The sequence below is a fragment of the Ptychodera flava genome, chromosome 2, assembly GCF_041260155.1.
Source record: "Ptychodera flava strain L36383 chromosome 2, AS_Pfla_20210202, whole genome shotgun sequence".
Taxonomy (NCBI): domain Eukaryota; kingdom Metazoa; phylum Hemichordata; class Enteropneusta; family Ptychoderidae; genus Ptychodera; species Ptychodera flava.
In genome coordinates this window covers 3667893-3691065 of record NC_091929.1, presented here as the reverse complement: position 1 = coordinate 3691065, position 23173 = coordinate 3667893, and the positions used below count along the sequence as shown (strand labels likewise).

General features: G+C 36.7%; 1 protein-coding gene and 1 long non-coding RNA gene across 2 annotated transcripts; both read left to right on the top strand.

The window, feature by feature from the left end:
- The first annotated feature begins 8802 nt into the window (after nt 1–8802).
- Nucleotides 8803–11591, top strand: LOC139151651 (uncharacterized). Its single transcript, XR_011556468.1, has 2 exons — nt 8803–9708; nt 10916–11591. It is a non-coding gene; the product is annotated as an uncharacterized lncRNA (long non-coding RNA).
- A 428-nt stretch (nt 11592–12019) lies between these two features.
- On the top strand, nt 12020–15551 carry LOC139151642 (uncharacterized). Its single transcript, XM_070724575.1, has 2 exons — nt 12020–12072; nt 14088–15551. The coding sequence occupies exons 1-2, from the start codon at nt 12064–12066 to the stop codon at nt 15384–15386; spliced, it is 1308 nt and encodes a 435-aa protein (XP_070580676.1). The 5' UTR covers nt 12020–12063; the 3' UTR covers nt 15387–15551.
- The last annotated feature ends 7622 nt before the right edge of the window (nt 15552–23173 follow it).

Genomic DNA, 23173 nt, shown 5'->3' with positions numbered 1-23173 from the left:
GGGCAGATTCTCTCAAGCTGAGTACATCATAAATACGGTTTATTGAAAACATAAAAATAGAACTTTCTGCTGTTCTGTTTTTAAATAGCTAGGAATTAATTACGTGAACAAAATTTAATTTGAAATGTAACCCTTTATGCACCATGGTTTGCCCCATACTCACTGTTGCCATAATGATTTTGGACCTGCTGACAGGTAATCGGGTTTGAAGAGGCTATTCACCAGTGACAGTTACTCATACTTAACGAAGTCCGTTGATTAGCAGAAATCGTACATCGTACAAACCCATTTTTATCAACACAACACAGAAGCTCACAAAGTCCAAGACATTATTTCGGTATGAGATGGTTGGGAAAAGGAGAAATCCATCTAGAAATGCCAGGCCAAACCTTGTCGTCAGTCCGCCTCATACACGATCTTCAAGTAAGCGAACGAGAGACAGAGGCATACAAAATTCCCATAGTTTTCGAATCTCTTATTGATGACAGCTAAATGAACTTTTGGCAGAACTGAAGAAATTCCAGGGTTTTACAAGTGAGGGCAGATTCTCTCAAGGTGAGTACATCATAAATACGGTTTATTGAAAACATAAAAAATAGAACTTTCTGCTGTTCTGTTTTTAAATAGCTAGGAATTAATTACGTGAACAAAAATTTAATTTCAAATGTAACCCTTTATGCACCATGGTTTGCCCCATACTCACTGTTGTCGATAGTGATTTTGGACCTGCTGACAGGGAATCGGGTTTGAAGAGGCTATTCACCAGTGACAGTTACTCATACTTAACGAAGTCCGTTGATTAGCAGAAATCGTACAAAACCATTTTTATCAACACCACACAGAAGCTCACAAAGTCCAAGACATTATTCGGTATGAGATGGTTGAGAAAAGGAGAAATCCATCTAGAAATGCCAGGCCAAACCTTGTCGTCAGTCCGCCTCAAAACACGATCTTCAAGTAAGCGAACGAGAGACAGAGGCATACAAAATTCCCACAGTTTTCGAATCTCTTATTGATTACAGCTAAATGAACTTTTGGCAGAACTGAAGAAAATTCCAGGGTTTTACAAGTGAGGGCAGATTCTCTCAAGGTGAGTACATCATAAATACGGTTTATTGAAAACATAAAAAATAGAACTTTCTGCTGTTCTGTTTTTAAAAAGCTAGTAATTAATTACGTGAACAAAAATTTAATTTCAAATGTAACCCTTTATGTACCATGGTTTGCCCCATACTCACTGTTGTCGATAGTGATTTTGGACCTGCTGACAGGGAATCGGGTTTGAAGAGGCTATTCACCAGTGACAGTTACTCATACTTAACGAAGTCCGTTGATTAGCAGAACTCGTACAAACCCATTTTTATCAACACCACACAGAAGCTCACAAAGTCCAAGACATTATTTCGGTATGAGATGGTTGAGAAAAGGAGAAATCCATCTAGAAATGCCAGGCCAAACCTTGTCGTCAGTCTGCCTCAAACACGATCTTCAAGTAAGCGAAAGAGAGACAGAGGCATACAAAATTCCCATAGTTTTCGAATTTCTTATTGATTACAGCTAAATGAACTTTTGGCAGAAGTGAAGAAAATTCCAGGGTTTTACAAGTGAGGGCTGATTCTCTCAAGGTGAGTACATCATAAATACGCTTTATTGAAAACATAAAAAATAGAACTTTCTGCTGTTCTGTTTTTAAATAGCTAGGAATTAATTACGTGAACAAAAATTTAATTTCAAATGTAACCCTTTATGCACCATGGTTTGCCCCATACTCACTGTTGTCGATAGTGATTTTGGACCTGCTGACAGGGAATCGGGTTTGATTCACCAGTGACAGTTACTCATACTTAACGAAGTCCGTTGATTAGCAGAACTCGTACAAACCCATTTTTATCAACACCACACAGAAGCTCACAATGTCCAAGACATTATTTCGGTATGAGATGGTTGAGAAAAGGAGAAATCCATCTAGAAATGCCAGGCCAAACCTTGTCGTCAGTCCACTCACACACGATCTTCAAGTAAGCGAACGAGAGACAGAGGCATACAAAATTTCCATAGTTTTCGAATCTCTTATTGATTACAGCTAAATGAACTTTTGGCAGAACTGAAGAAAATTCCAGGGTTTTACAAGTGAGGGCAGATTCTCTCAAGGTGAGTACATCATAAATACGGTTTATTGAAAACATAAAAAATAGAACTTTCTGCTGTTCTGTTTTTAAATAGCTAGGAATTAATTACGTGAACAAAAATTTAATTTGAAATGTAACCCTTTATGCACCATGGTTTGCCCCATACTCACTGTTGCCGATAGTGATTTTGGACCTGCTGACAGGGAATCGGGTTTGAAGAGGCTATTCACCAGTGACAGTTACTCATACTTAATGAAGTCCGTTGATTAGCAGAACTCGTACAAACCCATTTTTATCAACACCACACAGAAGCTCACAAAGTCCAAGACATTATTTCGGTATGAGATGGTTGAGAAAAGGAGAAATCCATCTAGAAATGCCAGGCCAAACCTTGTCGTCAGTCCGCCTCAAACACGATCTTCAAGTAAGCGAACGAGAGACAGAGGCATACAAAATTCCCATAGATTTCGAATCTCTTATTGATTACAGATAAATGAACTTTTGGCAGAACTGAAGAAAATTCCAGGCTTTTACAAGTGAGGGCAGATTCTCTCAAGGTGAGTACATCATAAATACGGTTTATCGAAAACATAAAACATAGAACTTTCTGCTATTCTGTTTTTAAATAGCTAGGAATTAATTACGTGAACAAAAATTTAATTTCAAATGTAACCCTTTATGTACCATGGTTTGCCCCATACTCACTGTTGTCGATAGTGATTTTGGACCTGCTGACAGGGAATCGGGTTTGAAGAGGCTATTCACCAGTGACAGTTACTCATACTTAACGAAGTCCGTTGATTAGCAGAAATCGTACAAACCCATTTTTATCAACACCACACAGAAGCTCACAAAGTCCAAGACATTATTTCGGTATGAGATGGTTGAGAAAAGGAGAAATCCATCTAGAAATGCCAGGCCAAACCTTGTCGTCAGTCCGCCTCAAACACGATCTTCAAGTAAGCGAACGAGAGACAGTGAGGCATACAAAATTCCCATAGTTTTCGAATCTCTTATTGATTACAGCTAAATGAACTTTTGGCAGAACTGAAGAAAATTCCAGGGTTTTACAAGTGAGGGCAGATTCTCTCAAGGTGAGTACATCATAAATACGGTTTATTGAAAACATAAAAAATAGAACTTTCTGCTGTTCTGTTTTTAAATAGCTAGGCATTAATTACGTGAACAAAAATTTAATTTCAAATGTAAACCTTTATGCACCATGGTTTGTCCCATACTCACTGTTGTCGATAGTGATTTTGGACCTGCTGACAGGGAATCGTGTTTGAAGAGGCTATTCACCAGTGACAGTTACTCATACTTAACGAAGTCCGTTGATTAGCAGAAATCGTACAAACCCATTTTTATCAACACCACACAGAAGCTCACAAAGTCCAAGACATTATTTTGGTATGAGATGGTTGAGAAAAGGAGAAATCCATCTAGAAATGCCAGGCCAAGCCTTGTCGTCAGTCCGCCTCAAACACGATCTTCAAGTAAGCGAACGAGAGACAGAGGCATACAAAATTCCCATAGTTTTCGAATCTCTTATTGATTACAGCTAAATGAACTTTTGGCAGAACTGAAGAAAATTCCAGGGTTTTACAAGTGAGGGCAGATTCTCTCAAGGTGAGTACATCATAAATACGGTTTATTGAAAACATAAAAAATAGAACTTTCTGCTGTTCTGTTTTTAAATAGCTAGGAATTAATTACGTGAACAAAAATTTAATTTCAAATTTAACCTTTATGCACCATGGTTTGCCCCATACTCACTGTTGTCGATAGTGATTTTGGACCTGCTGACAGGGAATCGGGTTTGAAGAGGCTATTCACCAGTGACAGTTACTCATACTTAATGAAGTCCGTTGATTAGCAGAAATCGTACAAAACCATTTTTATCAACACCACACAGAAGCTAACAAAGTCCAAGACATTATTTCGGTATGAGATGGTTGAGAAAAGGAGAAATCCATCTAGAAATGCCAGGCCAAACCTTGTCGTCAGTCCGCCTCAAACACGATCTTCAAGTAAGCGAACGAGAGACAAAGGTAGAGAAAAATGATCCTGACTTTTCTTTAAAGCGAAAAGTAGGTCTCCTCATTATTACATACCTACCACAGATTACCAATCTCTAGGTATTTTCACAGATAGAGTTAATATAGTCCCTGTATTTTTTGCCTTTCTCGGTTAAGTGAGTTTAGTTTTTGTTTAGCGTTATTGTTGACAAAAATACACTGATCTCGAATTGACAATACAGCTGTCTACAGTAACAATTGAACCTGCAACAAACTTATTGTGTGACACAGACTCTGTTGACAAGTTGAATACTTTGCATGTTAAAGGGGCGGTTTCTTTGTCAGCTTCATCTCTGAGCAAATTGACCAACTTTGCACAACTTTCAAGGGAGAACAAAGGACTAAAATTACATAAATAGTCAATGTCAATAGCCACTAATGGGAGCATCAGGGATTTAGGACTGCCCCTTTAACATTTTTTTTTTCGAGTTGAAAAAAGAGACTTTGTATAAAACAGAGGCATAATTCTTTAAGGACATCAAAAATTAATAGTGATGGGAGCTTTGGCAGAAATATTTATTACAATGTTATGCATAGAAAATTCCCATAGTTGTCCCATCTCTTATTGATTACAGCTAAATGCTAAATGAACTTTTGGCAGAACTGAAGAAAATTCCAGGGTTTTTATCAGTGAAGGCAGATTCTCCCAAGGTGAGTAGATCATAAATACGGTTTATTGAAAACATAACAAATGGAACTTTCTGCTGTTGTGTTTTTAAATAGCCAGGAATTAATTTCGTGAACAAAAATTTAATTTCACATCTACCCCTTTCAGCACTATGGTTTGGCCAACACACACTGTTGTCAATAGTGATATTCGACCTGCTGACAGGGAATGGGGTTTGAATAGATTAAGCACCAGTGACAGTTACTCATACTTGACGAAGTCCGTTGATTAGCAGAAATCTTACAAACCCATTTTTATCACCACCACGCAGAAGCTCACAAAGTCCAAGAGATCATTTCGGTATGAGATGGTTGAGAAAAGGAGAAATCCATCTAGAAGTGCAAGGCCAAACCTGTCGTCAGTCTATGGGTGAGATTCGTGCCAAAACAATTGTGTTATCATTATTTATTATGTTTACATTATTTCGTTTTCTCATTGTTTGCATTTTAAGTTTATTATGTTTGCATTATTATTTCATTATGTTTACATTTTTATTTCATTCTTTCATTATGTTTGCATTTTTATTATATTATGTTTGCATTTTTATTTCATTCTCTCATTTTGTTTGCATTTTTATTATATTATGTTTGCATTTTTATTTCATTCTCTCATTTTGTTTGCATTTTTATTATATTATGTTTGCATTTTTATTTCATTCTCTCATTTTGTTTGCATTTTTATTATATTATGTTTGCATTTTTATTTCATTCTCTCATTTTGTTTGCATTTTTATTATATTATGTTTGCATTTTTATTATATTACGTTTGCATTTTTATTTCATTCTTTCATTTTGTTTGCATTTTTATTATATTATGTTTGCATTTTTATTTCATTCTTTCATTTTGTTTGCATTTTTATTATATTATGTTTGCATTTTTATTTCATTCTTTCATTTTGTTTGCATTTTTATTATATTATGTTTGCATTTTTATTATATTATGTTTGCATTTTTATTTCATTCTTTCATTTTGTTTGCATTTTTATTATATTATGTTTGCATTTTTATTTCATTCTTTCATTATGTTTGCATTTTTATTATATTATGTTTGCATTTTTATTATATTATGTTTGCATTTTTATTTCATTCTCTCATTTTGTTTGCATTTTTATTATATTATGTTTGCATTTTTATTTCATTCTTTCATTTTGTTTGCATTTTTATTATATTATGTTTGCATTTTATTATATTATGTTTGCATTTTTATTTCATTCTCTCATTTTGTTTGCATTTTTATTATATTATGTTTGCATTTTTATTTCATTCTCTCATTTGTTTGCATTTTGATTATATTATGTTTGCATTTTTATTTCATTCTCTCATTTTGTTTGCATTTTGATTATGTTTGCATTTTTTATTTCATTCTTTCATTATGTTTGCATTTGATTATATTATGTTTGCATTTTTATTTCATTCTTTCATTATGTTTGCATTTTTATTATATTATGTTTGCATTTTTATTATATTATGTTTGCATTTTTATTTCATTCTTTCATTATGTTTGCATTTTTATTATATTATGTTTGCATTTTTATTTCATTCTTTCATTTTGTTTGCATTTTTATTATATTACGTTTGCATTTTTATTCATTCTCTCATTTTGTTTGCATTTTTATTATATTATGTTTGCATTTTTATTATATTATGTTTGCATTTTTATTTCATTCTTTCATTTTGTTTGCATTTTTATTATATTATGTTTGCATTTTTATTTCATTCTTTCATTATGTTTGCATCTTTATTATATTATGTTTACATTTTTATTTCATTCTTTCATGTTTTTTGCATTTTTATTATATATTAAGTTTACATTTTTATTTCATTCTTTCATTTTGTTTGCTTTTTTATTATATTATGTTTACATTTTTATTTATTTCATTTTGTTTTGAATTTTTATTTCATTATGTTAACATTTTTAATTCGTAGAACTATCCCACAATCCTTTTAACAAAATGGCTGGTTCCAATAGTTTGACACCGGCTTAGGAACTAGTACTAGAAATTGCTGATTTCCTTCAATCAGCATCCCAAGTTTGTTAGTTGGAATATATGTATGATAGCTTAGGTGCTTGTCAAAATGAACTTATTGTACTCCAACTTGAATTGACTTTTCCTTAGTGTCAGCTAAGGGAGCCTTCAGTAATTACAGAGGGGTATGCCGGGGGGAATTTTGCACACACCTGTACCATAAAATGTGACCCTCCCCTATCCTCCTGTCTAAAATGTGACCCTCCCCCTTGTCCAACATTCTAAAACTTGACCCTCCCCCCCCCAACCACTGTGGTATTCTCCCCAGGAATAACTCAAACAGTATCAGCTAATTTACATAACAGTTGGTTCAATTGTTATGTTAGGGACAAATTACAGAGGGGAGGGCTTGTGATTTTGGAGGGACAGTCGCAATTTATCACGCGAAGAATTTTTGAAGAGATATGGTATTTCATACATTTGAGGGAGGGTCACATTTTTTGTGCAACTATAAGAAGGCAAGATGTGGCTGATTTAGTGCTTCACTCAAAAATATCAAATCATAATATATGGAGTCTATCAGGCAAACTATTGACAATTTTCCCCCACAAAACATGCTATATATGTATATTATATATGTTTGATAATGTATTTAAATGTACTGTGCTTGAATTGGGAAGTAAAATGTGCATTCGTGTACAAGAAATTGATTTCTGAATTTCATCTAAAAAGTTGGTTCACTATCCATGGTGTCTATGATGAAACTATGAATAGTTTTTTCCAATACAAAAATAGGCAAATCTTTGCATTTTTGTACTCTTGATTATTGATATTAATGATCTTGATTAGACAAGAGTGGTTACAAGTCTATGGTTGTTTAAAAAATTTGATTTTAGAATTTCACCAAAATGTTGATTCACTTTGCATGGCGGTCTATGATTAAACTATGAAAAAAAAATTTCCAATACAAAAACTAGGTAAATCTGTGCATGTATGTGCGCTTGATTATTTATATTAATGTTTTTGATTAAACTAGAGTGGTTATGCGTCCATGGTTGTGCAAGAAATTTGATTTTGGAATTTCACTGAAAAGTTGATTTACTGTCTATGGGTAGTCTATGAGAGAACTATGCACAAATTTTCCAATATAAAACAGGCAATATCTTTGCATTTATGTACATTTGATAATCGATAGACACTTTTCCACTGTTGCATATGTTTTTGTCGCTTGTCTTTTATCAGTTTTAACTGTTCAAGGTGTTTAATGTAGGATACCACTGCATCTTCTTTGCTTATGAAACTTGTGGATAATGTGTACGCATTTTGTTGGTGATTTCTTATTCAGGATTTAATATTAAACGGACAATCAAAGTTTTGGCTATAAAATCAGCTTCTGTCAAAAGTGACCTCCCCCCAAGATAGGTTTATAAAAAGTGACCCTCCTGTTTGAACTGTTTTCTAAAAAGTGACCGCCCCCTGTCATTACTGAAGGCTCCCTAAATTGAACTTCGCCAAACCAGCTTCGAGACTAAGGTAGTGTTGTGTTTTAGAACCTCGAAATGTTCAGCAAATTTCTACACCTCCTGCACTTTCGATTGTGGGATACGCAATGTTCAAAAACTCAACATCCTAAAAGCCATTTCATTTACCGGCATGTGTAACTTTTCTCACCGAGGCCTTGCTCTCGTGAGTAGAACTTTTAGGAACCGTATATCTTGTCAAAATGTGATGTCAAGTTGGACGACTCCGTAGGCATGATGTGATGACAGTTTGTCTCGCACTTGATGATGAGTACGACTCTGAGCGAAAATACCTACTCAGCTCGTCCCTGGTTACTTGTGTCCTCAGCAGCCGCACCATTGTTGTTTGTTTCGATGTAGCTACAATAATTGTAGCTTACGGACCGTGCGCCAGTTTTATGTCGTGGGGGCTGTGTTGTAGCGCCTGCTGGTAGGACTACAATTCCATCCGTAGAAAACGCGGAAATTTTGCACACATCGACTGTGCCCAGAAACGGTCGCCGAGTCTTCCCTTTACCTCATGGAAATGTCACCATAGTCTAGCTGCCTGGTCATCAGCGATGCCATCTATGCTAACGACATTGTCGACAGTGTACATGTATACTTAAAACTGAAAAACAACGGTTTATAAAAGCTGAACGAAGCTTTCCTTCATACCCGCCGCGCCGCCATCTTGCACGTTGCCATGATGATCTCGCTCAATGTGACCACAGACAAGGGGACGCCAGACTACTGTCTATGAATAAACTGTCGTTTTCAAGTCGAAAATACACACCGTCGACCATTTCCCTAGCGTAGATAGCATCGTATCCATCTCCATGGGATAAGAGAAAATTCGCCGCCCGTGCGACCCTTTCTCTTCACAGCAAAATGTCCGCGTTTTCTTCAGGCCTGCGCCACATGTAGAGCTCTACACAGCTAACATATCAGAAAAAGCCGAAGCACGGCCTGTTGGTTACTATTATTGCTGCTACTAGCGTCGTTCCTTCTACCGAAAGCACTTATTCAAAGCCTCATTACGCAGCGATATCATTACGCATCTCATAAATATTTATAATGCATGAGTATAAATAGGGCAACATAATTGGTACACTTAGTTTGTCACTCGATAACGGAGGAGCCACAGTAACACGGCAGAATGGATCGTCCTAACACTGTAGCAGATGCAACCAGGTCTTTTGCTTCGGCTGTGTCCCGTCCTTCAATTTCTGGTAATGCTGCTACTCAGGTATCGACTCAAGACAATCCTGGTGCTGCGAGGACTCCGGCTCAAAACCCTTCTACCAGCGCACAAGTTCCTACACCTGTAGTAGTTACTGAAACAACCTCTAAAGAGTCTGAATCTCAGGTGAGACTCAATATCATGTGTTTCTTTCATTCTATTCAAGTTTTACATTGCCTGATTGTCGAGTTACCCCTTTTTATCGTGCATATGCGGTCGGTCAAGTTTCAATGTTTCTGGGGTTGCGTTGAGACACGGTTATTTGTTATCTTCGTTGAGAACACGAGTTTTCAGTTTTTGAACTGTTTGGTTTTTAATTCGATCGTAGTCGTTCTGTGTACGTTGTTTATTTTTTTTTTCTTTTGTTCCATTGGTGTGTGCGATAAGTTTGAAAATTTTTTCGATTTTGAAATTCTCCTTAGCTCCTGTTTTATTTTATTTCTTGTTAGTAATTATTTTGTAGCATACCTTTGTTTTCTGTCTTGTTGTATTCTTTTTTTTTCCTTTTTCCTTTTCATTCAGTTTTTCTCTTTTGTTTTTTGTATACATGTGGTTGTTATATAGCAGCTTGTTACATGTGCTTTTAGGTGTTGTAAATTAGCGTTTTATACCTTTTGTTAGTAGTTTTTTCCCTTTCCTTAGTTATGTCTTTGTTCACCTGTGCGAAGTTACGGTTTTTGCTCAGCGTTACAGGGACACCATCTTTATTTCCCTCCATTTTACTTTTTTTTTTACTTTAATTTTGCTTACGTTGAGGGACGCAACTAGCGGTCTTGCTTTGTAAAATTTGCATACGTTGAGGTATGCAACAGGTGATCTTGCTCTGTGAAAATTTGCATACGCCGAGGTATGCAACAAGTGGTCTTGTTTTGTGAAAATTTGCATACGCTGAGGTATGCAACAAGTGGTCTTGCTTTGTGAAAATTTGCATGCGCTGAGGTATGCAACATGTGGTCTTGCTGTGTAAAATTTGCATACGCTGAGGTATGCAACAAGTGGTCTTGCTTGTGAAAATTTGCATGCGCTGAGGTATGCAACAAGTGGTCTTGCTTCGTGAAAATTTGCATACGTTGAGGTATGCAACAAGTGGTCTTGCTTTGTAAAATTTTGCATACGTCGAGGTATGCAACAAGTAGTCTCGCTTTGTAAAATTTTGCATACGTTGAGGTATGCAACAAGTGGTCTTGCTTTGTAAAATTTGCATACGCTGAGGTATGCAACAAGTGGTCTGTTTTGTGAAAATGGTGCTAAGAAGGGTAATTGCATAACTTTAAAATGAAAGGAAGTGTTATGCTTGCTCACGTGTTGAAATAATTTAAGCACTATTTTTCAGATGCCAGTGGCGTGTGCTTTGAAACAATTGGAAGAAAAAGGGGAAAAGCTACAGAAAGCGGCAGACTCTGCGAATGTCGATGAAGCTCTGCAAAAAGTTATGGATGTGGCACATTCTGGCGCATCGAGATACGCTATCATAAATGCCCTGAGAGTGTTGGTAGATAGGGCTACCTTGGTGAATCACTCGAAACTTCAACGTTTCAGAGCTGTGCTAGCACAATTTGAGAGTAATGATTTTGGGAGTGACGCGGGAAAGTTAGTCCTCCTTCTACTTGGCAACAAAGAGGAAGAAGAAATCGCGTCAAAAGTGGGCAAATTTCTAAAGAACACGCGCAGTTATCCTCGTCCTTATCAATTTCAACGCCGTCAAGGCAGAGGAAGAGACATTAAGTGTTACGTTTGTGGAAACAAAGGTCATATAGCCAGAAATTGTCCAGATAAGAAGTAGTCTGAATTATGATGGAATGACTGACTTGTACAGAATTGTGAATTGGCCAGTTCAGATGTATTTTGATTCTCACTTAGAGTGTCATTGTTATGAGTGTGTAAAAGATAATTTGCCTGTGTAAAAAAAAAAAAAAAAAAAAAAAAAAAAAAAAAAAAAAAAAAAAAAAAAAAAAAGCTTTGTCTCATAACGTTTGATGTTTGCATAATAAAACAAGGGTTTAACATGATGAATGTGTTTGTTTTGTCTTGGGTATTCTTGCCTATAATGTGCTCACCGTTAAAGCAGTCCATTTTTCATAGTTCAATAAACTCCCGGATAGGGGGGGCCACTCTCTGTGCCCTCTGCATTTTGCAGGCCGGCCTTTCGCATGGTCCTGTCCGGGGGTGTCCCCTTATGTTATCTAGAATGCACTGTTGGTTTATATTATAGCCCTAGTTTTCTGTTTGTTCCTCATTAGATTGTTCAAGTTTGGGAGTTAAAGAATCCTGTCAATATCAAGCTACTTCCAAAAACTTCGTATGATTGGACAACGCTTGGGGGCACCCCGGACAGGCTCCTGATGGTAACATGTTCGAAGTGTTATCTTTGGTCTCCAATGGTTTGAGAAAAGTATCTCTTAGTGAAATGTCATTCAGAAACCCAGATCAGTTATTGCTGGCGAGCTGCACAAATACCCAGATGCATGGAATGAGCTTACGATGGATCTGGTAAATAAACATGAAATCATGTCTTGGATTTCGAATGGTGTGAAAGTGTCTCCATATCTACGCCATTTCTCAGGAGGTTTTAAAGGACAACAGTTTTTCCATGATCTGCCTCCTCCTAGACAGTTTAACAATCCCCCTAGCAACAAGGATTTTGCTCCATTTATAGCAAAGACGATAGCTGACCGATTAAAAACAGGTGCTGTTTCGGTTTGGGGTATTGTCGGTCGTGATCCTCCTCCTCATGTTGTGATGCCAATTGTTGTTGAGCCCAAGAAGCCAAGGATGTGTATAGACATGAGGTACTTAAATCTATGGATTCAAGATATTCCGTTCAAGCTCGACAAGTTGGTTGATGTTAGTCGTTACCTGCACAAAGATGACTATCAAGTCAAGTGTGATGATAAAAGTGGTTATGACCACATTCTTGTATATGAACCGGATAGAACATACTTTGGTTTTCAATGGGGGGGAGTTTGGTTTGTGTGTAATACTTTGCCGTTTGGGTGGAAGCTTTCAGCTTATGTTTATCATACTGTTGGTTACGCCGTCACTAGTTATGCTAGAAAGCTTGGGGTTCCATGTATCCAATATATTGACGATCGCCATGCGGGACCTTTACTGGTATGTCACGCCCGGTTAGAAAGGAAATTGTCTCCTTTTGAACGCGCAGAAGCTTCGGCTTTTATATTAGCCTCTATTTGTGTACTGGCGGGTTATTTCTTAGCGTTACAGAAAAGTATCCTAACACCCGTTAAGTCTTTAGTTATGTTAGGTATGCAGGTTGACTCGTCTTTAGAGGCGTTTATTGTTCCACAGATTAAGATTGATAGATTTTTGGAATTAACGAATGATATTCTTAGTAAACGGGCAGTCCCTCTCCCTCTGATTCAAAAAGTTATGGGGAAGTGTATGTCTTTCGCGCTTGCAATTCCATCTGCAAGATTATACATTCGTCAAATGGCTCTATTGGTGTCAAAAGCTCAGGGAAAAGCAACATTTCTTGTTCCAATAAGGCAAGAGTTAGCAGAAGAGCTAAGGGAATGGCAAAACATAATTGTTAATGCAGGTCCGTTCAAATGGCTTAAAGAAAGACACTATGCTCTTAAATTGTTTACAGATGCTAGCGCTTATAAATGGGGGGCTGTTTTACATCCCGATTCCACCGTTAACGAGAGTATGTCAGTTGAAATAAGCGATTTCTGGGAGGATTCATTCCGGAATGAGTCTATAAACGTAAAAGAAGCAGAAGCTCTACACCGCACTTTGTTAGCTCTTGGAGATAAAATAGATAATCTACGATTAGATGTGGCTGTAGATTCACTTGTATTAGTACAAGCGTGGAATAATGGTTTTCCTGGTTCAAAGTCATTAAAACTCAATCAGATCCTCAAGAACATATTTCACGTAGCTGTAGAACGAAATGTATGGTTGAATTTATCCCATGTTAGATCAGCAGCCAATCTTGCTGACTATGTATCGAGAAATGTAAACGAAAATGACACCACTCTTACTAGTACGGCTTGGCAGAGAATAAATGATCAGTTTGGTCCATATGATGTAGATGCGATGGCCATATGTTCCAACGCAAAATTGTCTCGTTTCGTAGCTCCTTATCCCCACCTAATTGTGAAGGGGTCAATTTCTTTGCACATACGTTTCAAGAAGCCGATAGGTTGTTCATATTTCCCCCTGTATGCTTGCAATTGCCAGTGGTGAGACATGTAATTTCGGAAGGTTTATCAGCCACTGTTCTATTAGAAGTCCACAATTTTACGCCTTTATGGTGGCCATTAGTTAAGAAACATGGATCAGTCTGTGTGCAAGTTGCGTCTAAAGGAGAGGATAATTTCATTCTTGTCCCATCAAAAAATGGCTATGTTCACGCGAAAACTAAAGGAAAGTTATTTGCAGCAACTTTTGGCAGTTAGGCAATTACTATTAAAAGCTCCATCTATTGAATAATACAGCTGTTTCAAGATTAAAGTTGTGTACTTCTACATTTTATATTTCATTAGGAATGTTGGTTATGTGGTACTCAGTTACTCTGCAATTCTCTTGGTCAAGAGGACAAAAAACAGTGCCATATTTGCTCAGCCAAAGTAGTCAGCTCAGTTCCTTATCCGTCCGACAGAGGGCGCACTCAGGTTGATCTTGATATCATCGATGCTCGAATGAATGAACTACTGGGTTCAAAATCAGCTTATGAAATCCAGAAAGACAAATTGGTACAAAATCTGGAATCTTTCTTAAGTGGACTCCCTCAGCCTAAAGACCTTACTCAAGCGATGCCAGTAGATATTGTCAGATTTCTTATCCATAAAGACAAACATGCTCGAACTCAGGTTCATATAAATACATGTCCGTTCCTGGGTAGTGTTACCAGAAAGTTTGATCAGTGTGAATGTCCTAAACGTCTACGTTTAGGCACCTTAAAAAATATAGCTGCTAAATTAAAGTCCTTTTATGGGGTGATGCTAAATCTGGGTTTATGTAAGACAAACCCAATCGCTTCTACCTTGGTTGACAGATATATTAAGAAATCCGGTGAAGAGCAGGCCAAAGCACATATAACTCCTAAACAGGCCAAGCCGATTTTTACTAATAAGATAAGGATCCTTCTAGATTACATTTTAAGTAAACTAGTGTCTAGCACTTCACGTGTTGAAGCATACGTCTATGCTAGAGATATTACCATATTTAAGGTATTAATGATGTCCGGAGATAGGGCAGGAGATCTTGGCCAGATCAAAACTCAGGAAATCGTAAGGTTGCCAGATAATTCTGGTTTCATATTTAATCATACTTTTGGTAAAACTTTAAGAGGTGAACAGAGTAATTTATTCGCAATAAAGCGTTGTAATGACAAGACGTTATGCGCCGTGAGTACGATAGAGGAATACATTAAGTTAGCGAGAAGTTTTGATATAGATTTACGGTTTGGTTATCTTTTTCGTCCAACAACCCCATGTGGTCAAGTTGTGCACAAACCCATATCCTCTCAAGCTATTTACCAACGTCTGAAAACATATTTGCAAGTGTTAAATATTGACCAAGGTGAAACTCCTCACAGCTTTAGGAGTGCATGTGCAATAATTTTAGCATTGGCAGGTTCACAGATCTCAGATCTCATGGACCATGTTGGTTGGAGATCAGAAAAGACTGCAAACCACTATATGCAGCTCCATAAGGTTGGAAAAGCAGAGGCTCCTGCTTCTAGGTTAATAGATGCTATTGATACTCGTGATGATATTACTCTTAAATATGAAAATTTGGAGAATATTGTAACTTCTTGTAGACCAGCCTTTTATCAGTAGCTGGTTTTCTGTGAAAACTGTTACATTTGGATTTGTAATTTGACTGTACAATGTACGTGTAGTATAGGGTGAATATTTGCCACTTGTTTGTTCATCTGATATTTTGTGTCTGGAGACTGCTATGAATTTCTATTAGTTTCATTAAATATCAATGTGATTATTTTAGAGATGAACCTGTTTCATTTTTCAGTTTGAATGTGTATGGTTATCACTTTTATTCTTTGGATGTAATGATGTTCTCATATGTTAATTGCTGGGAATGTTTCTATTGTTATGAGGAATGGGGGAATTATTTTGAATAAAGGTTTTTGATTTATTTAGGTATGGGTTGTGTGTTTATGGTTTAGGTAGAATTTTTACGCTTTAGGCAGTATGTGGACGGTAAAAAGATACCCTTACCCATTCCTTATAACAATAGGCTATATCATTGAGCTAAGTAATAAGGCTTTAAATATTATATTATTCAAAGCCTCATTACGCAGCGATATCATTACGCATCTCATAAATATTTATAATGCATGAGTATAAATAGGGCAACATAATTGGTACACTTAGTTTGTCACTCGATAACGGAGGAGACTCAGAGACAACGGTAGAAGCGCGTACATTTGGGGGTAGGCGTGGGGTTGTGGAGGTACTTTATTTAGCCTGACCCTCCCTCCCTCCCTAAAGCTTGTTAACGCTATTTGGCGCATGGTTAGCCTATTAAAAAGATACCCTTACCCATTCCTTATAACAATAGGCTATATCATTGAGCTAAGTAATAAGGCTTTAAATATTATATTGTCTAAAGCAAGCTGCTGGCCTTACTAAGCACCTGACACACTGCACAGATGTCATTGTACTGTTCAGAGTAGCATGTCTCCCAGTACAGTACCAGCGCATGAACAGCTGCTAGTGTTTTGCCCTTTAACTTAGTACATTTTTATGCTGTGGTACGTCCATGCCGGTTTAAACTTTGGTTGACAAAAACGTGAAATAAGATCAAGGGACTTGCTTTTAAGTACATGTAGTACTGCAAATTTCACAATCTGCCTTACAAACTGAAATGATAGCGAACGCATATAACAGTATTTCACACAAACAGGAAAGCGAACTTTCGGCGCTAGGCTAGGGAGATACATAAATTATGATAATGAGATAGATAAACATGTGAACACAATCAAATAAAAATTTTAACACTGAGAAAACGCTATAAAAAGCTTTAAAAATGCGTGAACGAAATAAAAATGCCGACACAATATAAAAAAATGAAAGCAAAGTGAGTGCACGAAATAGAAATGCAAACATTTTTAAGTAGAAATTCAGGCAAAATGGGTAAAAGAAAAATAATGTTTAAAAAATGACATTCTTTTTTCATTATGTTAACATTTTTATTTCGTTTTTTCATTTAGTTTGCATTTTTGTTGCATTATGTTTGCATTTTTTGTCATTTTTAATTTTGTTTGCATTTATATTTTATTATGTTAGCATTTTTATGTCATTCTTTCATTTTGTTCACATTTTTATTTCATTTTCTCATTTTGTTTACATTTTTATTTCGTTATGTTTACATTTTTTTTCATTTTTAATTTTGTTTGCATTTTTATTTCATTATGTTAGCATTTTTATGTCGTTCTTTCATTTTGTTTACATTTTTATTTCATTATGTCTAGAAATGAAATGTAAATATATCATAATAAAAATGCAAACAAAATAAGAAAAACGACATAAAGATGAAAACATAATATAATAATAATGCAAACAAAATGAAAGAATGAAATAAAAATGCAAACATAATATAATAAAAATGCAAACATAATATAATAAAAATGCCAACAAAATGAAGGAATGAAATAAAAATGTAAACACAATAAAATAAAAATGTAAAGATAACAAAATAAGAATGCAAACACACAATGAGAAAACGAAATAAAGATGTTAACATAATAACATAAAAATGCAAAGAAAATGACAAAACGAAATAATGTAAACATAATAAAATAATGATAACACAGTTGTTTTGGCACTAATCTCACCCCATATCAGTCCACCTCAAACAAGATCTTGAAGTAAGCGGTAGAGAGTCAAAGGCAGAGAGAGATGATCCTAACTTTTCTTTAAACGGAAAGTTAGGTCTCCTCATAATTACATACCTACCACAGATTACCAATCTGTAGGCAGCGTAATAAAATTGGTATTTTCAAAGATAGAGTTCATATTGTCCCTCTATTTTTTGCATTTCTCACAAAATTTTGAAAGTTTTCTAAGTGTTTTAGCTTTATATTTAGCTAATTAAAACTCCTTTTTTAAGTATTTTAGTAATTACTTGCTTTCAGCAAAGTATTTTACGTGTTTTGCGAACTGCAACGCATTTTGAAAACAATTTACGTGCCCTTAAATGTCGTTTACATAGAAAACCACGATTAAGTAATTATTTTAGGTTAAATTATGCAAATTAGTTAATTTCCAGTGCCACTTTCAGGTGATAAATATTGTCGCCGGCCATTGAACAACAATGAATATTGAAGCGGATTGTATACCTGTGGAGTAAGATAATTATTACAATTGGCAGAACTGTGTATATGACTGGTAGTGAAAAGGCATCTTTGAAAAGACAGTTCTATATGAGACTCTAAGGGAGATCATATGCTATTATTTGAAGTTTCAATGTATTCTATAATTACAGACAGAAGATAATCGTGAGGTAGAACAGTCGGAAAGTGACTGTGAAGCGGAGAACCCGGATTATGAGAAGGAAAGGCAAGTGAACATCAAGCAAAACAGAGCCAGGTAAGGGTTAAGCTATTGTTTGTTTTTGAGGTTTATCCCTCTTTACTTGCCATCACTATGCACTGTATAGTTTAGAGTTATTGTTGACAAAAATAAACTGAACTCGAATTGACAATGTAGGTGTCTACAATGTAGCTGAACCTACAAGACACTAATTGTGTGTAACACAAGCTGTGTTGACAAGTTGAATACTTGTTGACAAGTTGAAAAATTCATCTAGAAGTGCAAGGCCAAACCCTGTTGTCAGTCCACCTCAAACACGATCTCTAAGAAAGCGGAAGAGAGACAAAGGCAGAGAGAAATGATCCTGACTTTTTAAGTCCCCGCAAGCGGGGACTTTATGGGTTAGGTCATGTCCGTCCCGGCGTCCTTCCGTCCGTGCACCTGTCATCAACGATTTCTGTGGCATCTGTGAAGCGATCGTTTTGTAACTGGGCATAAATGTAGTACCATATGGTCTCTTGATGCACAGTCCTTATTATCTCAAAATAATTCAATTTAGTCACCAAAATTACTCTTGGATGTCTTTTATTCAGACTTTTTTTCTCTGAATCCGAATCTGAAGCCAATGTTTGGATCATGTAAATACACTGATGACGTAAATCACCGGACTGTACGATTATTTATGGGGGAGACGCTAGCAAAGGTTGTAGTCGATTCCAAAAGGTATTTCGCAGGACTGGTGACGGTTTCGGTTGGTCAGTTTTAGGAGTTTTAGGCGTCAAGCGTTGTCTGTCGTGATGAACGAGAGCCACAGAAAGCTTAGTAATGTGCAAAAAAGTCATCTCGTCAGTTTTTAAACGTCATCGTTGACAAGCACTACGGTTGTTTATGCGGGCTCCCGTAAAATAATGGTATGGTCAGACGATTTGAATCGCTGGTGATCACATGCAGTGAACATGTGCTCTGAAATGTGGCTGTTTGACAAAGTTATCTATCATGTGTTTGGGATCAGACGGTCCGTCATGACGGGACGAAAAAATGAAGGCGGCGTTCGACGTCGACTGCATTGGCCACGAATGATGCCGTCCGCAAAGTAATGCAGTACCGAAAAACCGTCATTAATATTCAACTTTTTTCGCTACTCGGAAGTTGAAAGAACGGCTAGTACGGGATCGAAATAAAATACTCGAGAAAGAACGTCGACTTTCAAAGTCTGAAGGAGCCATGCTCTGCCCGATGGCTGTATCCCTTGGTGGAGCGTAACGGTGCGAAGGCCCGCGCTGTTTTTGGAGTTTGGTGATGAATGCCGCAAATAACAACGTTGCAGACGGCTTGCTGAAGCAAACAATATTCGTTCGTATAGCCATGACATGCATGTTGATGATGCCGATCATTGACCAATGTAATTTTGTCTTTCATAGTCAGGATGCAAACCTTTCGATAATACAACCAATGATACAGTCGACCATCGCAGAATTACGGACAGTGTTAGATGTAAAGGAATCATGAATGCAACCTTTCGATAATACAACCAATGATACAGTCGACCATCGCAGAATTACGGACAGTGTTAGATGTAAAGGAATCATGAACGCGAGTTCAGAGAAGAAATCGAAGCCAACCACACGACCTGACATATGCTAATGAGAGCTGCGTCATCCGCTTTGCCTGTGCAAACTCGCGTCGACGCTTCATCGCGCCGAACATTTGATACAGCGAACGGAGGAGCGATTTCCTGCCAACTGTACTACATGTACTAATATCCTATTGTGTCTTGACAAAGTCATAAATGCAAGTAAATACCCAGAGATTGACAATGAACTCCGTACGTCGTGACTACGGTATCGAGGCACTTGAAACTTCATCGATCATCTTGGATCAGACTACGTAAACCGTGAGCACTCACGGCAACGCGTTTAGAAACGACTTCAGACAAGCGAAGTTTACGCTGAGAACTCGGAGTCATGTCGTTTGCTAATTCAAGAATATGCGGAAAGGTTTCCTGCAGTTCGACAATTGACATGTATTGCAGTAGTAATTCCTGTATCCTTGGTTGCATGCGAAAAGGGCTTCAGCTGCTAAAACAGGAGCCCGTAGTAGATTTTCCGACGGCAATGTAGATAATGTTGCCGATTTCCCGTAACGGCAGAGCAAGGGAGATATTTGCCTCGAGGGCTCGCAGAAACCCTAGGAATTCTTAGATGTTGAATGTTATTGACATGATACTCAGAATTCAACATTAACACAATTATCTGTAGTTTACAGCTACTAAACATTCCAAACAACAGTAAACAGCGGGGACTGTGTCATCTTTCGATGACTTTTCTTTAAACGGAAAGGTAGGTCTCCTCATTATAACATATGTACCACAGATTACCAATCTGTAAGCAGCGAAATAAAGTTGGTATTTTCACATACAGATTTAATATAGTCCTTATATTTTTTGCATTTCTCTCAAATTGTGAAAGTTTTCTCAATAATTTAGCTTTTAATTTAGCTCATTATAACTGCTTTTTAAATATTCTACCAATTGCTTGCTGTCAGCAAAATATTTTACGTGTTTGCCAACTGGACACCATTTTGAAAACAATTCACGTACCATTAAATGATGTTTACATAGAAAACCACGGTTAAGTAATTATTTCAGGCTTAATTATGCAAATTAGCTAATTTCCCGTACCACTTTCAAGTGATAAATATTGTCGCCGGCTCCTGAACAACGATGAATATTGAAGCGGATTTTATATCTTTGGAGGAAGATAATTATAACAATCAATAGGCAGAACTGTGTATATGACTGGAAGTGAGAAGGCATCTTTGACAAGACAGTTCTATGTGAGACGCTAAGGGAAATCATATGCTCTTATTCAAAGTTTTCAATGATTTCATATTTACAGACAGAAAATAATCGTGAGGTAGAACTGTCGGAAAGTGACTGTGAAGCGGAGAACCCGGATTATGAGAAGGAAAGGCAAGTGAACATCAAGCAAAACAGAGCCAGGTAAGGGTTAAGCTATCGTTTGTTTTTGAGGTTTATCCCTCATTACCTGCCATCACTATGCACTGTATAGTTTAGAGTTATTGTTGACAAAAATAAACTGAACTCGAATTGGAAATGTAGCTGTCAACAGTAACAATAGAACCAACAACACACTTATTGTGTGACACAGGCTGTGTTGACAAGTTGAATACTTTGCATGTTAAAGGGGCGGTTTCTTTTTTAGCTTCATCTCTGAGCAAATGGACCAACTTTGCACAATTTTCAGGGGAGAACAAAAAACTAAAATTACATAAATAGTCAATGTCAATAGCCACTAATGGGAGCACCATGGATTGGGGGACTGCCCCTTTAACATTTATTTTTGATTTCAAGAAGAGACTATGTGTAAAACTGAGGCATAATTCTTTAGGACATCAAAAATTAATGCTGATGGTAGCTTCGGCGGAAGTATTGCAATACATGTTTATGCACAAAAAATTCCCATAGTTGTCTCATATCTTATTGATAACAGCTAAATGAACTTTTGGCAGAACTGAAGAAAATTCCAGGGTTTTTACCAGTGAAGACAGATTCTCCCAAGGTGAGTAGATCATAAATGCGGTTTATTGAAAACATGACAAATGGAACTTTCTGCTGTTGTGTTTTAAATAGCCAGGAACTAATTACCAACTTTGCACAACTTTCAGGGGAGAACAAAGGACTAAAATTACAGAAACAGTCAATGTCAAATAGCCACTAATGGGAGCATCAGAGATTCAGGACTGCCCCTTTAACATTAATTTTGCGAGTTGAAAAAAGAGACTATGTATAAAACAGAGGCATAATTCCTTAAGGACATCAAAAATTAATACTGATGGGAGCTTTGGCGGAAATATTTTAATACATTTTTATGCATAGAAAATTCCGGTAGTTGTCTCATCTCTTATTGATTAAAGCAAAATGAACTTTTGGCAGAACTGAAGAAAATTCCAGGGTTTTTACCAGTGAAGACAGATTCTCCCAAGGTGAGTAGATCACAAATATGGTTTATTGAAATCATAAAGAATAGAACTTTCTGCTGTTCTGTTTTTAAATAGCTAGGAATTAATTTCGTGAACAAAAATCTTATTTCAAATCTAACCCTTTCAGCACCATGGTTTGGCCCACACTCACTGTTGTCAATAGTGATTTGGACCTGCTTACCGGGAATCGGGTTTGAATAGGTTAAACGCCAGTGACAGTTACTCATATTTAACGAAGCCCGTTGATCAGTAGAAATCTTACAAACCCATTTTTATTGACAACACACAGAAGGTCAAAAAGTCCAAGAGATCATATCGGTATGAGATAGTTGAGAAAAGGAGAAATCCACCTAGAAGTGCAAGGCCAAACCCTGTCGTCAGTGTACCTCAAACACGATCTTCAAGTAAGCGGAAGAGAGACAAAGGTAGAGAGAAATGATCCTGACTTTTCTTTAAAGCGAAAGGTAGGTCTCCTCATTATTACATACCTACAACAGATTACCAATCTCTAGGTATTTTCACAGATAGAGTTAATATAGTCCCTGTATTTTTTGCCTTTCTCAGTTAAGTGAGTTTAGTTTTTGTTTAGCGTTATTGTTGACAAAAATACACTGAACTCGAATTGACAATATAGCTGTCTACAGTAACAATTGAACCTGCAACAAACTTATTGTGTGACACAGACTCTGTTGACAAGTTGAATACTTTGCATGTTAAAGGGGCGGTTTCTTTGTCAGCTTCATCTCTGAGCAAATAGACCAACTTTGCACAACTTTCAGGGGAGAACAAAGAACTAAAATTACATAAATAGTCAATGTCAATTGCCACTAATGGGAGCATCAGGGATTCAGGACTGCCCCTTTAACATTTATTTTGTGAGTTGAAGTAGAGACTATGTGTAAAACTGAGGCATAATCCTTTTAGGACATCAAAACTTAATGCTGATGGGAGCTTTGGCGGAAATACATTAATATATTTGTATGCATAGAAAATTCCCATAGTTGTCTCATCTCTCATTGATAACAACTTAATGAGCTTTTTGCAGAACTGAAGAGAATTCCAGGGTTTAT